We start from the raw sequence: 16,084 nt of genomic DNA, 5'->3' as shown, positions 1-16,084 counted from the left end.
ATCATTGTTTCTATGGGAAAACCAAAACGTTTCATTCACAAGTAGTCATTCACATAGTTTTTGGTAAACTGGAGGACGTTTTAACTTTTCATTAGAAGTCCCCTGTAAATTAAAACTTTGAGTTTTGAATCTTATTTTAGAAGGACTAAAGGAGTTTTGTCCTTAAACAAAACCTGTAAGAACCACCTTCTGAAGATAAATTAAAAAGCTAAGGAGTTGATGATGCTAGTAGTTGCCCATATATTAGGTCAGTCAGCAGTCTCACATAAAATCTGGTGGGAATTTGAGCTGGTAGAGTTCTTTGAAAGGCAGTTTGGCAAGCTTATAGTTTTCCTTTTTTTTTTTTTTTTAAAGACAGGGTCTCTGCATGTAGTTCAGACTGGCCTTGAAATCAGGGTAGTCCTCTATCTTGGCCTCCTAAGTACTGGGATTACAAGCCTGTGCCCTCATGCCCAGTTAGGATTTTAATTTTAAATGTGCATAATTTTTTTACCTAGCAGTTCACATCTAGGACACTATCTTAAAGAAGCAGACTTAGGCACAAAAATATGTGGACAACAAGAATTGTTAAATTTTTCTGGCCTTGGGGCTGGGGATTTAGCTCAGTGGCATAAGCGCCTGCCTTGCAAGCAGGCAGTCGTGAGTTCCATCCCTGGTACCGATAAAAACGAAAAAGACAAAAAAAAAAAAAAAAAAAAATTTTTTTTTCTGGCCTCAGGATCCCTTTACCTTCTGAAAATTTATGGACACTCCCAAAGAGGCTTTCTTTGTTTTGTTGAGTTACAGCTACTAATATTTACAAGATAAGGAATTAAAACTGGAAAATATGTTAAACCCTTAAATATTGTTATCATAAAAGACATTGTTTCTGACAAATTACTGTATATCTATTTTGCAGAACAAAAATAATATATAAGAAGAATGCCATTGCTTGACGTTTTTGGAAATCTTAACAGAAAAGAGCTGAATTCTCACATCTACTTCTGGTTTTAACCTGTTGTGCCGTGTCATTCTGGTTGAAGTTTGTGAAGATACGTAGCCGTAAGAGGGAGAAATATTTTAATAGCCTTTTCAGATAGTTTTAGATTTTTGATAGTACACCAAACTCCACCAGTAGCAGTTTTCTTAAATGAGTCTGGAACCATTCATAGGACCTTTTCACACTCTCTTATGTACATTAAAATACACTGGTTTAGCTTTTACTTTGAATGAATCTTTATCATTTTATTCTGACTTTTGTGTCACCACACATTGGTCATCTGGAAAAGTTTACTTTAAAAATTTAAAAAGAAAATAATGGGTTTACTGAGTTAAGCATATCTCCCAAATATTGACACATTTCATCCTACATTTTAAAAAATTATTTAATACCACCTGTGATCTTGCTGGATGTGGTGGCACACACCTAGAATCCTAGCATTCCAGTGGCTGAGGCAGGAGGATCACCACAAGTTCAAGGCCAGCCTGAACTACATAGCAAGACTATCTCCAAACACCAAAAGAAAAGAATAACTATTAGGAAGCTGTCCAAAATTCTGATTTTTTTTTTTTTTAACTTGAAAGCTCAAATTTTATTATTGGCCACAAATTCCTAACGTCCTTTTCCTTAAAGTGACATGCTTACTTTGTTCATTTTCAAGACAGTATCTGTCTGCCAAATAATCAGGCGTGATTAGGGGCTGGGGATTTAGCTCAGCGGCATAAGCGCCTGCCTTGCAAGTGTGCAGTCGTGAGTTCGATCCCTGGTACCGATAAAAACGAAAAAGACAAAAAAAAAAAACCAATCAGGCGTGATTAGCTGTAGTTGGTTATTCAGTAGAAATATTGATTCAGGAAGCCACACATGGTGGCACACTCGTAATTCTGGCGCTCTGTCTGGATCATGAGTTCAAGCCCAGCCTAGGCAAGTTAGCCAAGACCCTGTCTCAGAACTTTAAAAAGAGGGCTGGGGTTGTAGCTTAGTTCAATTTCCGGGACTGCAGAAGAAGAGAAGGAGGGAGGAAACAGGCACTTCAACTCACAGCTGAGACTGCCCAACAAGTACTCACCCCACACACAGCAGGGGAGAGGGGCTGTCGGGAAGCGCTTCCCGACATGTCCCAGCCATGCATTTGTGAGAAGCCAGGCTTTCTTTGTACACTTCAACCAGACCAGCTCGCACACAGAACCAGATGTGAGAATCCAGTTATGTTCACTGTGTAAAGTACATATTCTCAATGGTCAAGGCATAATAAAATAATCTTTGCTTCATTAAGAACATTCCTGCTGGGGCTGGGGATTTAGCTCAGCGGCATAAGCACCTGCCTTGCAAGCAGGCGGTCGTGAGTTCGATCCCCGGTACCGATAAAAATGAAAAAGACAAAAAAAAAAAAAAAAAAAAAAAAGAACATTCCTGCTTTGCATGGCATTTCTGAGACTGAAGAATCCATTGCCTTTTGTATAGATTGGTGCCGTCACCTGGCCTTGATTTACTTCTGCCGTACCAGTTACACCCCCCCTTAGCACCGTGAAAAGGCGCAGAACTGCTTCCCCATCTTGCTTCTCTGAAAGGCTCTGGCAATGGGAGGAGGGTCTCAAGGGCTCACTGGCCAAACTCTAGATCTGTTAGTGCACAAGGATGTAAACTGCAGTGCTGTCTGAAAGTCACCAATGACAAATAATCGGAAAGCCCATTCCTGTGGAGAATGGATGAATAAACTCAGTGTATCCACAGAGAAATAACAGCCATTAGAAAGAACCACTACATATTCCTATATTTTAAGACACACTCTCTTCTTGTTTTTGTTTTTTGATGCTGGGATCAAACCCAGGTCCCCATGCATTCTCAGCACATGCTCTGCCACTGAACTACATCCCCCACCCCTAAGACACGTTTTTAAGGCAAATAAAGGCAAGTTGCAAACACAGTTAATTCGAGTAAATGTGACTACGTTAAATGTGCTTACAGTGCACTTCTGTGCGTGTCTAGCAGTTGATAATGCCAAAGTGGACAGGCATTGAAGGAAAGAGGGTAAGAAGTGTAAACCCAGCCCCTCCTGTATTCATCTGAGTTACTCTTTCCAATACATATTTTTTGTGTCGAAACTTTCAATGCCTCCAATAAGAATACAGTCATTTTTTCTTCACTGCGTGTCACTTAAAACTACCTTCTTAAAGCCTTTCTCTAGTTTTATGTTAATACCTAATTGTATGTATCCCAGAGCTTCACAGACGGCTTTTATCTGTCATGATGATGAAAACATCTAAACTTTTTCAGTTTTGCTATTAAACTTAGGTATATAATGATGTTAATTTGCTTAAGGGGACGTAAAGGGGTGATATCTGATTTTTATCCCTCACCTAAGTGGCTGAGCTTCTTTAAATTTCTCTAAGAAAATATGTCTTTATAATAATTTTGAAGTTGGACAATGTCAACAAAAGGCTAATTTTTTTTCACTCTAAAAGTATGGAAAAACTGAGTCTTTGTTTTTGCAAAAAGTTTATTTTGAGACTTTGAATTGAGACTATTAAATTCTAAAATAGATAACATTTGTTAGTTAAAGCCCTGGTTATTTGGATTTCCCCAATTTGGAATGGGGCTGGGCTGACATTTAATCATTGTACTATTCTTAGGGGGAAATGTTCATAATAAACAATTTAATCATAAATAGAATTGTGTAAGGGGACCGTTGTCCTCTTTCAATCCAGTGTTATAAAGTGAACTGCCCGAGACTGCTATTGAATATACCAATTTGAGTATTACTATTTATTAAGTTACAGAACATTTATTAGACAGCACTTAATTTCTTTTTGCTTTGGTATATCCTGGAAATTTGTACTCATTTAAGCACATTCTTTAAATTTAATTCACTCAAGCAAGCCTTTATTGTAGTCCTTCATTTAGCACAAATTAACAAGGTCACACGTTGTTATTTGGGAAGCTTTTCCAGAATAAGACCAAGGCTATTCAAGCTTTAAAACAAAAATCATTACAGTGTTCATAGAAGAAATATTATACATAGTTTCGGTTTTTTATGAATAAAAAATGAACTTTATATCACATGATTGTGGTGCTTCTTTTATTCTGTAACATTACATAAACTCTTATGTCTCAATCAATAGACATAGTGAGGGGCTGGGGATTTAGCTCAGTGGCATAAGCACCTGCCTTGTAAGCAGGCGGTCGTGAGTTCGATCCCTAGTACCGATAAAAAGTTTAAAAAAAAAAAAAAAAAAAAAAGAGCAAACAAAATCAATAGACATAGTGAGTTATTTTATAATATCTTGACCTTTACTTAAGGGAACAAGATTACTACTAGAGTAGTGTAAAGTCAGGTGCAGAATGGGGAACATTACGAGAACTGGATAAATTCAAGACTCCAGCATGATGGGAAGACCCTGGGTAATGAGTGGGTCCTGTTAGGTTTCTCATTTATCCAGTGTTTTTAGAGCATGCTCATTTCATTGATAAGTTTGCTATTATTTCCATCTTAGCAATAAAAAGACCCAAGGTCTTGATCTAGAGAGATCAAAGTTTTAGCTTAGCACGAACTAGTTATAAGATTAGATTATTAGAAACTTGGAGATTTTCCTAATAATCCAAAGGTAAATTTCATAGAGTTCCAGGTCACTGTGCTAGCAACTAAAACGGAGCATATAAGACATTAGAGAATAAATGAAATAGATTTGTTGGTTAGTCATACAAAGGGATAGAGGAGGCAAAAGTGACCACAGAAAATTAGAACCAGAGAAAAAGAAGGGTGAAGGGCCTGCCTTGACAGTTACAGAAAAGTCGGGAAAGGAAGATGGTGGTAGGAATTTCAGGACTTGATTGATTTTTCACCTTGTTGAATTTAAGGTGATAGAGAGATGCCCATTAGAACAGGGCGGGGAGGACCGAAGGCCATCAGCACAAAGACCCCAGTGCTACACTGGCCCAAGACCAGGGCCTGGGCTTAGCACTCCACATCGGGCCATGATAGAGAGGAGAGTGGAGAAGGGGGTGCCAGGACAGTGGGGTTCACGAGAGGTTGGGGGAACGGCAAAGAAAGCATCATTTGCCTGCATTAGTGGTCCACAGCTAGATTTCTGTGACCAGACTCCATGTGGCTGTTCTGCAGGTAACCAGCCTGTGTTTCAATCCCGCAGGTGGTACTGGAATGCTACGTAAGAAAGGACTTGGTCTACACCAAAGCCAACCCGACATTTCATCATTGGAAGGTGGATAACAGGAAGTTTGGACTGACTTTCCAAAGCCCTGCTGATGCGCGAGCCTTTGACAGGGGAGTGAGGAAAGCGATCGAAGACCTTATAGAAGGTACTGGATTTGTCGCTGTGCTCTTAGTGGGGCTCTGGGAATGCTCCGGATTCTTTTTTAATTCCATTCATCTGCCATCGTGTATTTGTGGTTTCTTGGGGGAGGGACAGGCAGCATAGATGCCCAAGCATTCAGAACATCTGAGAGAATTAAAGTTGCAGTGTGGAGAGAAAGAGGATGGACTTTATAGTTAAAGAGGGTTCCAAGTGGCCTTTAGACAGCTCTGAAAAGACAGACGATCCCAGATTTGTGTATTGTATATTGATTTCATATTTGTACATTGATTTCATTGTATACTGATTCCGGATTTGTATATTACATATTGATTTCACCTTGTCTTAATTGGACTGGCTCTGGTCTGGTCTGTCTCAGCTCAGAAGCAGAGGATGGACTCTGCGACTGCTGGGAGATCAGAGCCCAGAGTACACAGGGAAGGAATCTGCTGCCCCAGGCACCCTGGTTTACTGTGGGCCATGCTCTGTAGTGAGCCCTGGGCATTGTTAGCATCTGAGCTAGCTTGGAAGGGCCTTGGGTCATTATGAGTCCTCGTGGTGAGCTTGGCTGCAGTTCACAGGTGGAAGAGCCAAAGCAGAGGGTTAAAGGTGCCATGACTAGCTGGGCACTGTGTGTACACCTGTAATCTGAGCACTGGGGAGGCTGAAGCAGGAGGATTACCTGAGTTTGAGGCCAGCCTGGGCTACATAGTGAGTTCAGGGGCAACCTGGACTACAAAGTGAGACCCTGTGTCGGAGAAAAGGAAGAAAGAAAGAAAATCTTCTTGCCCATTTCCTAGTGTGTTTAGCATGAGGCTCCCATGATCTGGGGTTTAGAGTACAGCCTCTGAATTCAGAACGGGAGGGGAAAGGCAGCGAAGCTGAGCCCAGTTCCACGGTAAGCCCATGACTGGTCTGCCTGAGCAGTCCAGAGCTTTTCCTCCTGCATAGCTGCAGCTGCCCAATCACTTTGGAGCATGGGTGTGCACATGATGTGTGCCCCTCTGAGAGTGGGCAGGATCTCCCTCTGCCCTTATCCCTTTCTGTATGCAGCTTCTTTGGTGGTCAGTGCAGAAGCAGGAGAGATTCATCAGGAACATTGGTAGGCAAAATTAATTTCAGGAGCATCCTGACAAGAGTTAATAATGAATAAATAAAAAGTACTTAATTCCCAGGTAACATCTGTCCGCAGGCAAAAGCATTGGAACGTGGCTTCATTACAATAGGCTCTTTGGATGATTGGGTCTGACATCCATGGGAGACACATTCTTACTACGGTTTTGTCTTTTTAGGCTCAACGACTTCATCTTCCACCATCCATAATGAAGCTGAGCTTGGAGACGATGACGTTTTCACAGTAAGTGACCTTCGCCCTCTGCTTTCCACATGAGGTGGTGAGTTAGCAGAAGTTCTCACGAGGGTGTGAGAGACGCGTCACAATGTGGCTCTGGTTGTAGCTGTGTGGATGCCGTCAGAGACACCGACCGTTCCCCAGTTCTTGTGTGCTGGGCTTCCTCACACTGTGTGGGTACCATCTGCCTTGAGGCACAGCAGTGTGAACTCTCGGACCCGTCCACAGTTCATTCAAACTCGGATTCAGAGTGATTTATGCCTCTGCTTGCCTGGGAGGGCCCAGTGTTAGAGCCTGGAATCCCTGGTCCTGGGAAACACCTCATCTGTCCCAAGCACACCAGACATTTGGTCACCCTGCGCGGAGTCTTGTGCTAACACCCTGCCTAGCTTGCAGAGAAGCCAGAAGTCCTCTTCCTGATGAGCAGTCAAGTGTCTGATAAGGGAGGCCCAGAGGCTGTGTTGGGTTAGGGCTCAGTGTGCTCAGGAAGCAACGGGCTTGGATGTTTTGACACAGCTTGAGTTAATGGGAAATAACTGGAGACCAAATCATTTCTCAGCTTGCTTCTTCATTTAAACCCTGTGCCTCTAGTAGTTAATTAAGAAACAGTTCACTGCCTGCCTGTTGCGTGCCTGAAGCAGCAAGTGGCTGTCAGGCAGCATTTGCAAACCAAGGGCTTTGACCTGTAATAAGACAGCATTTATGTGACACATGTGAATTGACTCCTAAAAGAAAATCGTATTTCATGAAACTTGGCATGCACATTTTTTTTGTTTTGTTTTCATTTTCTTTTGTGTTCTGGTTATGAAACTTTCCAGAAAAAAAGTAAGTAATGTACTGAATACCTGGTATGTGTTTCTAGATTCAGCAGTTGTAACACTGACACATTTGCCTACTTCATGCCAATACATATAATTAAACACATACATAGGACACTCCCTGCCCATAAACACACATTTTTTTTGCTGATCCATTTGAAACTAAATTTCCCCTAATTCTGTGTCATGTATTTCCTTGTAGAAAAGGCATTTACAGAAGAATTTTAGGGTAGTGAAACTACTCACTATGGTACTATAATGGTAAATACAAGTCGTTTTATACTTGTACAAACCTAGAGACTATACAGCTCCAAGTATGAACTCTAATGTACTTGCAGACTTTGGCTGATGAGATGTCAGGGAAGTTCACTGATGGTAACAGTTGTATACTTTGGTGCCTGATGCTTAATAGGGAAGGGAAATCTGTACCGTCCACTTCCGATTTTGCTATGAACTCAAAAAATAAAATGTGATAGATAATTTTAAAAAAAAGTCATTCCCCTGTACAACTTTTCTGCCCCTAACAAAATTAATAAGAATTCCATGTCCTCTAATACCTATTTCATGATTACCCAGTTTTCCCAAGACTGTCTTGTAAGCTAGTATTTGTTTCCTGCAGTATTGTAAAATATTGAGTGCTTCCCCTTGTACGCGTTTCCCAGTTCACCCATCATTTGTCCTAGTGATATGAAGCACACTACTTTGGGAAAAGCAAGGTGTACAAGCTGTGGCTCCAGCCTTGCAAGCAGCAGTAGGATTGTTTGCAGAGATGAGCTGGACTCTCGAGGGGCCTACAGACTGCAGCCTAGGGGAAGTCGTTTGGCCTAGAGACGAGGGAAGGAGCTCTAGGAGGTGAGGCTGGCTGGGACTGGGCATTTGAGCTGTGTTCTGGTAGGGCCTTAAGATTAGGGAGCACAAGGACACCGCAGGGGTGTGGGTGGTAATTTGCCTGGGTGCTGCCCAGCCCAGCCAGTGCAGGGGCTGCAGGAAATGGACTGGGCTGGCCTTCCCTGGAGCCTGGTGCTGTGTGGGTCTGAGCAGGCTTCCTCTGTGCTCCAAGCAGATCCTCTCAACAGTTGGCATGTTGCTTACATCTGTTCCTTTGTCACGTTTCAGGAGACAAACAACAGCAGGCGGGTTAAAAGGTGGCTTCCTGTGCTCCAGAGCAGAACTGTCATTCGCAGCTGCTTCCCAGCTACCTGCCAGAAGTGATTTATAGAATCAGGAGAGGGCGAGAGGGGAAGGAATGATGGAAGCCAGAATCCCTCCAAGTTTTGTCCTTTAGGGTAAGGCAGAATGCCTGAAAGAAAGTTTAGAAACAGAAACTGATGTGTATGGTCAGTTGCCCTCAGTTCCATTTGTTTACAAACAAGTACCTATTAATACTGGTACCTTCCTTCCCCAGGAAAAGCCCTCCTTAGGTTGTTGGCTGTTAGGAACACGCCCCTTAGAGAAAATGGGGGAGGTGAAGTCATGAGTTCAATTCCCAGCACCAAGAAAAACAAAAGAAAACAAAACAAAACAGAAAAAATGGGGGAGGGAGGTTACCTGCCAGATTTCCATTTGTTCGTAAGCTCCTTGCTAGTAAACTGTCTTCCCAAGGTTGTAAATAAGTCTGAAACTCAGAGCCAAGGAAATGAGCAACTACTTTATCTCCTGTGTGTAGTCTATCGCTTCCCAGGTTTTGTTGTATTCTGAAACTTACTGGGAAGACAGATGTTTAGAATTAGGAACTCATTTATCAAAGAAGGGCTATAAATAGTGGTTAAGACCCTCCTGCAACTTAAGATGGACCAGAATTACCATCATGTTCCAAGAGAACAGCACATGTATGGGAAAACCCGTGAGAAACCATGGCCGTGCTGTACCTTTTCTGTTTGTCACCAGAGCCATCTCCTGTTTCAGGAGATGCCGTGGAACCAGGGGGAAAACAGGATAGTATGGGTAGCATGTGGATGCGTGAGAGCACGTGCTCCTTAGTGTGTGACACTGGGGAGTGCTGTGGTTTGAGGGTGCCCCCAGGGGGTCCTGTGTTGAAAGCGTGGTTCCCACGGTGGCAGTGTTGAGATGGCAGAACCTTTCAGAGGCAGAGCCTGGCGACCAGAGGGTTTGAGTCATGGAGTGGGGCAGGCGGCACTGTGCTCACAAGAGATTAACACAGTTCTCCTGTGGGCCCTAGTTCATTTTTAAGATGCAGTTGTTTGTGTGGCCTTCCCCTTTCACTGTGTTAGCTGCTGCTTTTGCCTGGCCTCTGCACTGTGATGCCATCTGCAGCAAGGCCTTCACCAGAGCCAAGCTGATGTCAGGCCTGTGCCCTTGAGCCCATGGAACTAGGAGCTAAACAAACCTCTTGTCTTTAGAAAGGGTCGGGCATGGGGTAGTCACTTTAATAATGAAAATCACTACTAGTGGGACCGGCCCCAGGGGAAGAGGGTACCCTTCCCTGGCTGCCCCACGGAGTGGTTACATGGACTCTGAAGCTCTAGGTTTGCACTGCCCATGCACACACCTTCCCAGTCCTCACGGTCTTTGCCGACTCAGCTCATCGTCCTGACTTCTTAAGCAAGCTGCATTCCCAGAGGAAAACGCCTGCCTGTGCACACTGGTGTACCAGCTGCCAGCTCTTCCTCTGAGCCTCTAGGCCTGTTTGCCACATTGCACTGCCCCGGATTGGAGCCTGTCTGTGTCTGTCTTAGCCAGAGCTGCTGCCAGAAATTGCTGACCATTGACTGCTCTGTCTGAATTCAGGGCTGTTTATCCTGTGTGTTTCTTAACACCTCTCTCTCACCCAAATATAATTGTTCTTTCTCTTTTAAAATCCGACAGCGCTTTCTGTTTGATTTCCCTCTTGCCAACTGAAAGCCAGCCCTTTCCTCTTTCATATTTTGTTTGCTGAATGAGTAGATATTCATCTAGCAGGCCACAAGTGTGCTTTGTGTCACTGCAGTCTCTGTAAGGCTGGTAAAGCTCCCCTCTGTAGGTGTTTAGTGAATGGGACGTGAACCCCAGACTGAGTGTGTCCCAATCAAAGTTGTCATATTTTGTTTATTTGCCCTATTTTTACCTACAGGTACAGCATAAAGATGGGTAGTTTTGAAGGGTTTTTGTTCTTTTGTTTTGCTTTGCTTTTTGCAATGCTGGGGATTGACCCTAATAGCTTCATACCAAGATTATTTACATCCCGGCCTTTTTTATTTACCTACTTTTTATTTTGACACAGGGTCTTTCTAAGTCACCTAGGCTGGGCTCACCCTTGGAACCTTCAACCAGTCAGTGCTGGGATAGTAGGCAAGTGATGTACATTTTATCTAAACAGCTTTCCAGGTTCCTGTTGGTGAAGTTTGGCCCATTAAAACCCAGTGATTTAATGACTGGTGCAGAATCTTTAAAATCTTTTAAGATTAGCATCTTTGGAGCTACATGAGGGTAATCTTTCAGTGCTCTCGGGAGGATGCAGCTGCAGTGCTGTGTACTCAGGGAACAGGCTATTCCAGGATCTGTAGTCAAGTGTCGTTGATGCTTCTGCTTTCCCCAGGCCCAGGGGCTGGACTCCGGCTCTCAAGCGAGGGGATTAGCAAAATATCTGCTTTATAGGAGGATACTTGAGTGTATAGCTAAGTCTTCAGTTCTGCAATAAGGTGCCTCAAATAATGTCTAAAGCAGGAAATACTAATTGTACAACTAAGGCATTTTAAAAATAGAGACAAATACCAGAAGAAAGAACCACAAAAATGGAAAGTAAATTTCTCTGGGTAATGAGAAGCTGAGGCAGGGAGGATTGTGGCAGAGGATTGCTGTTTGATGAGGTTTTTTCCTTCTTTTTTTTTCTTTCCCCTCAGTAATAGGCATTGAATCCAGGATCTTCACAATGAGCTGTATTCCTGCTTTTCCTCCTCTCTCTCTTTCCCTCTGTCTCTCTCTCTCTTTCTCTTTTCCTCTCCCTCTCCCTCTCCTTCTCCCTCCTTCTCTTTCTTTGTGTTTGCCTAAATCTGTGGGTTGCCCAAGCTGAGCTTGAACTGGTGATCCTCCTGCCTCAGCCTTCCAAGTGCTGGATGATTACACTTGTGCACCACTGCATCTGGGTGCTATTTAAAATCCTATACTATGGGTATACTGTTGCTGTTAAGAAGAAAAAAAAAAAATAAGGAAAAATGAGAAGAGTTTTCCCAGAATGAGGGCTAAGGGAGAGGAAATATATTGTCCTAATTCTCTCATCTCAGAGTAAAGAGATTACAGACTGATGGAGGTTGTGTTCTGTGGCCCTGGGTGCTCTTCGGTGGTTCTGTCTGTGAAAACAGAACTGATACTCAAGCCTCTGACATAAAGTACCAGAATATTTGCCGCACAGAACCTGTGCACATTCTCCTACAGACATTAACTCACCCCCAGATTATTTACATCACCTAACACAGAGTACATGCTGTGTGAATAGTTAGTGCACTACATTTTTAGGGACTTGTGACCAGGAAAATGCTTGTACGTATTCAACACAGACAGTTCCTTTTTGTGGATAATTTTGATCTATGATTAGTTGAATCCCAGAATGTAAAGCCCGTGAATGTGGAGCGTCTGCCACATAGCCAGTAGGTAAATAATGACAGAAGCTAGCTGGGAGCGTTTGGCTGTCTGAGAGGCAGGCAGCACTGTAGACATGCTGAGGCCTTGGGGTTACAGCTCTTGGACCTGGACAGGACTGTGAGTTCACCTGCCTAGCCGTCTTCCTTCCTTCCACCAAGTGACACAGGCTGGGCCCCATTTTCTGGACAGTTGCGGAAGCAGCTGGGAGGCCAGTGCGTGACTTGCCCAGGGTCACACAACTGGGTCATGGTAGGTTCAGCACCATCTACCAGCCCGTCCTGTTCACCACTGTTGTTTCCTTTCTTAATTGAGTATTTGAGCTATTCTGTGTGTATCTCAGCTGTTCCTTTTTTTTTTTTTTTTTTTTTTTTTGGTACCATGGGTCGAACTCACAACCTCATGTTTGCTAAGCATGCACTTAGGCCACTGAGCTAACCCCCAGCCCAAATACAGCTGTTTAACTTTTTTTTTTTTTTTTTGGTACCAGGGATCGACCGTGCACTTGCAAGGCAGGCACTTATGCCGCTGAGCTAAATCCCCGGCCCTCCATTTTTAAAACAACAACCAAACGCAAGTGTTATAATTATGTATTTATTTTTTTCACAGGCATTATTTTTGAGTTCTGTCTTGGACTCGAGTTGGAAAGGAAAGAAATGAGATAAAAGTATGACCAGTGTCTGTACTGCCTGTTCCTGGGAGGGACTTGGGGGTCACAGCAGCAAATGTGCTCTCAGGGTCCCCAAAACAGCTGTTTGAAACTTGACCATAGGAAGCCTGCCATATATTGAGTCTTCAGCCTGCTTCCCGCAATTCCTGGCCCAGCCTGGTATCACCGGGCACCCACGTTGTGTGATGAACTCTGTGTAACATCCTTGGAGAATGGGAAGGGTTCCACACCCATTTTGTGTGGTGCTCCATGCTCTCCGGGAGCCCAGCTGAAAGGGGCCATATTTGGGTTATGTTTCGATGTTTTCCCCATCCATTATTTTTTCTGGTGGGCAGCTCTGCACACAGAAGAAAACGCCCTGTCATTTGCCCAGGCGTTGGTTTCTGGCCATGTCTGCCCAGACTGGAAAGCGTGGTCCTTCCTCATGCCCTCAGCTTGAACCCCTGACATCCTGTTTATTGCAAGCATTTTATGACTTTTTGGCTATTCAGAGCAGTTGTCCCTAATGACATCTCTGGAGCTCCTACCCACCCCAGGTGTTCTCTAAAGCATGCCGTTAAAGCCCAGCACAGAGAGCAGTTCGTTTTGTCCTACGTGAGTGCGAGCTTTCACATATTTGCAAGTTGTACTTATATCTATACTTGAGTCAGTGGAAACTGAACCTAACAAAGTTTGTAATCATCAAGGCATCACTTTATAAAAGCAGAAAAGAGCAGAACCTCATATTTTCCTTCTCCTGCAGGCTTTCTCCACTTACTCCATTCCCAGCAAACATGAAGCAGAGAGCAGATCTCCCAGATGTGTGGTGCGGGGAGCTCATTTACTGGTTTTCTAAAGAGAGTTTAAAAAAAAAAAAAAAAGATGAAGTGGGTGTGAGCCAGGAAATTTGCAGAGTTTGGAGTCTGGGGAGAGGCCCAGATTCTCACCCTGGTTTTGTCATTAATTAGCTCTTCTATCTGACCTTTTGGACTCAAAACCTTTTGAGGGGAGCATATTTCCTTTGAATCTGTGTGCTGACCCAGGGGGAGGAAAGAAAAGGGGCCGAGGCTGGAGCCTTCCTGGTGTGGGCTCTGTCGTTCCTGGCTACACTCGGGCCTCACAGCTACCTCACCGGGTACAGATGGACACTTCCTTCTTGGCAGATAAAAGGACCAAGGCTTATCCCGAATGCAGACCCCAAACCTGCTTGCTGCCTTCAGAGAAGTTTAAGAGAAAGAAGTATTTACCAATAAGTTTCAGAAGTTTTTACACACTCACATATGCTTCTATGGCAGAACACCTGCTCAGATAGAGGACTTTCCAGCCCGTGCAGTGGCTTAAACCCCAGCCATCCCTCCCCATGCCTGCTTGAAAGGCTTGGTCTCACTGTAGAGTACCAGTCAATCCAAACGTTTCTGCTGTCTTTGCCTTTAAAGGGACTGCGGCAAGGAGGTGAGAAGCAGTAAGTAATTTAAAAGATAAATTACCATTCTGTGGTGCTTAAGAAAGCCAAAGCGGGGCTGGAGATTTAGCTCAGCGGCATAAGCGCTTGCTTTGCGAGCAGGCAGTCGTGAGTTCGATCCCTGGTACCGATAAAAAAAAGAAAGCCAAAGGGAGTCTGGGAGGTAGCTCAGTGGTAAGAGTGAGGTTTGCGTTGCATGCACAAGGCCTGGAGTTCAGAGCCAGGATTGCACAAAGAACAAGAAAAGCCATGGTGGGAAGGGCAGCTCTCTACTTTGTGGCTGGCACCAGAGAACAGTGCATTCCTACCTGCTGCAGGGTGAGACCCAGCACCCAGGGGCCGATGTGAGAGGGCTGCTTCATCTTGTGGGTGACAGCAGTCATCAGGCTCGGGCTCTGATTCAGCCTGCACTGGCTAGATTAAAGCAATTAAGGATCCGAGGATCCAAGCAAGACCTCTGCAGAACTCTCCGCTCCAGGAAGCCCAGAGACATTTTGTTTCCTCCCACCTGTGTCTCGTTCAGAACACTCATGTGTGTCTTTTCTTACACATTGTCTCATCTTTTTAAGCTGTGGATCGTAAGACCCTGGTATTATTTGTATTTTATTAATTAATATACAGGTTCCCTGAAACCCAGTCTTCACGCTCCCAATCTCGGCCTTCCGGTGAAGCTGAATTGTGGGTTTTTATCAGATTCATTACCTTTCATATCAAGTCATTTAAATTCAAAATTTAAAAATGTAAAGCCTGTGCGTGTGGGAGGAGCAGTGCTGGAGATTGAACTCGGGGATTCACACGTGCTAAAAACTTACCACCAAGCTACACCTCCAGCCCTGAAAGCTTTCCTTAAAAATTGGCTTTGTTTCCAACACGAAGACTTGAAGCAAGAAGATCTCAAGTTTGAGTCCCACAAGAGCCACTTAGCAAGATCCCATCTCAAAAAAGAGAAAAATCTGGGGATGTAGCTCAGTGTTAGAGCACCAATGGGTTGAACATCTCAGTACCGAAAAAACAAATATCTTGCGGCCATTATTTTTCCCCATGGAGACTCCTCTGAGTAGCAGAAGGGATAATGTTCCAGGGCGCAGGGCCGAGGGGGCTGCCTCTTGGATTCGCACTGCCCGCCAGCTGTGCTGGGAACCGAGCATGGGTCTGGCCCGCTTCCTGCTCTTCTTGCCTCTTTGACAGAGGACACCTAGAACCAATGGAGCCCTCAGGAAAGGACAGCTGGGCCTACCTGTTCATGGAGACCTGTTGTCAGAATAGCCAGCAATTTCCTGTTTGCCCAGGAGGGAGGATGGGTCCAGCTGAATGCTGTGGGAACACCCAGCCACCTGCCTGCGGCCACTAGGAATGGGGGAAGGGGAAGGGCACTTTAAAGAAAGTGAGACTGCTTTGCAATCAGACAAACAGTGCTTCAGTCAGTTTTGCACCTCTAAAAATGCCAAACAGCAGCATCTGCAGACAGAAGTTGAACTTCAACTAACCGTGTCTCTAGAAGCAGCTACGCCGCAGGTCTGGTGTCCTCTGAGCTGTGCTGTTCTCAGGAGGGTGAAGGGTGACACGTGCTGTTGGCAGAGCACGCACCGACCTTCCAACCCTCTCCATTTCTGCAGAGAGAAGCTAACCCAGAGCCTGCCCTGGAACTGAGGGCTTCTGCTTCCCTTGGTCTGGTGATATTGATGTTGTCCAGCTCCTTAAGTTAATTTTTCAACTTTATTTTCAGTGCCCTGTTTAAAACCTGCAGACCTTTTGGCCTCCTGAGAGGGCCACGTGGAGAAGGCAAGGCTGCTAGAGCTGTTAGATTTCTCCGCTGGGCTCCTGAATTCCCAGGACGCGGGTTTGGAGTGGCTCTCCTTGTTGGCTTGCAAGGAACCTGCCAGTTGCCACTTACGGTCTCTGCTCCTGTCCACAGGAGCCTTCTGCTTGAGAATGCTGTA

General features: G+C 44.4%; 1 protein-coding gene across 2 annotated transcripts in view; it reads left to right on the top strand.

The window, feature by feature from the left end:
* The window catches only part of Spred2 (sprouty related EVH1 domain containing 2), a 117,279-nt gene that overhangs the window by 88,218 nt on the left and 12,977 nt on the right, over positions 1-16,084 (top strand). For both annotated transcript variants that reach the window (XM_003467477.5, XM_063229526.1), the window contains exons 3-4: positions 5,128-5,296; positions 6,582-6,646. In XM_003467477.5, coding sequence (XP_003467525.2) covers positions 5,128-5,296; positions 6,582-6,646 — 234 coding nt within the window. The remainder of the gene's footprint in view (positions 1-5,127; positions 5,297-6,581; positions 6,647-16,084) is intronic.

This window comes from Cavia porcellus, unplaced genomic scaffold (assembly GCF_034190915.1).
Source record: "Cavia porcellus strain 051 isolate PalLab524CR breed Dunkin Hartley unplaced genomic scaffold, mCavPor4.1 scaffold_18, whole genome shotgun sequence".
NCBI lineage: Eukaryota > Metazoa > Chordata > Mammalia > Rodentia > Caviidae > Cavia > Cavia porcellus.
Note: the sequence above shows the minus strand (reverse complement) of the source record. Positions and strands in the feature narration are given on the sequence as shown.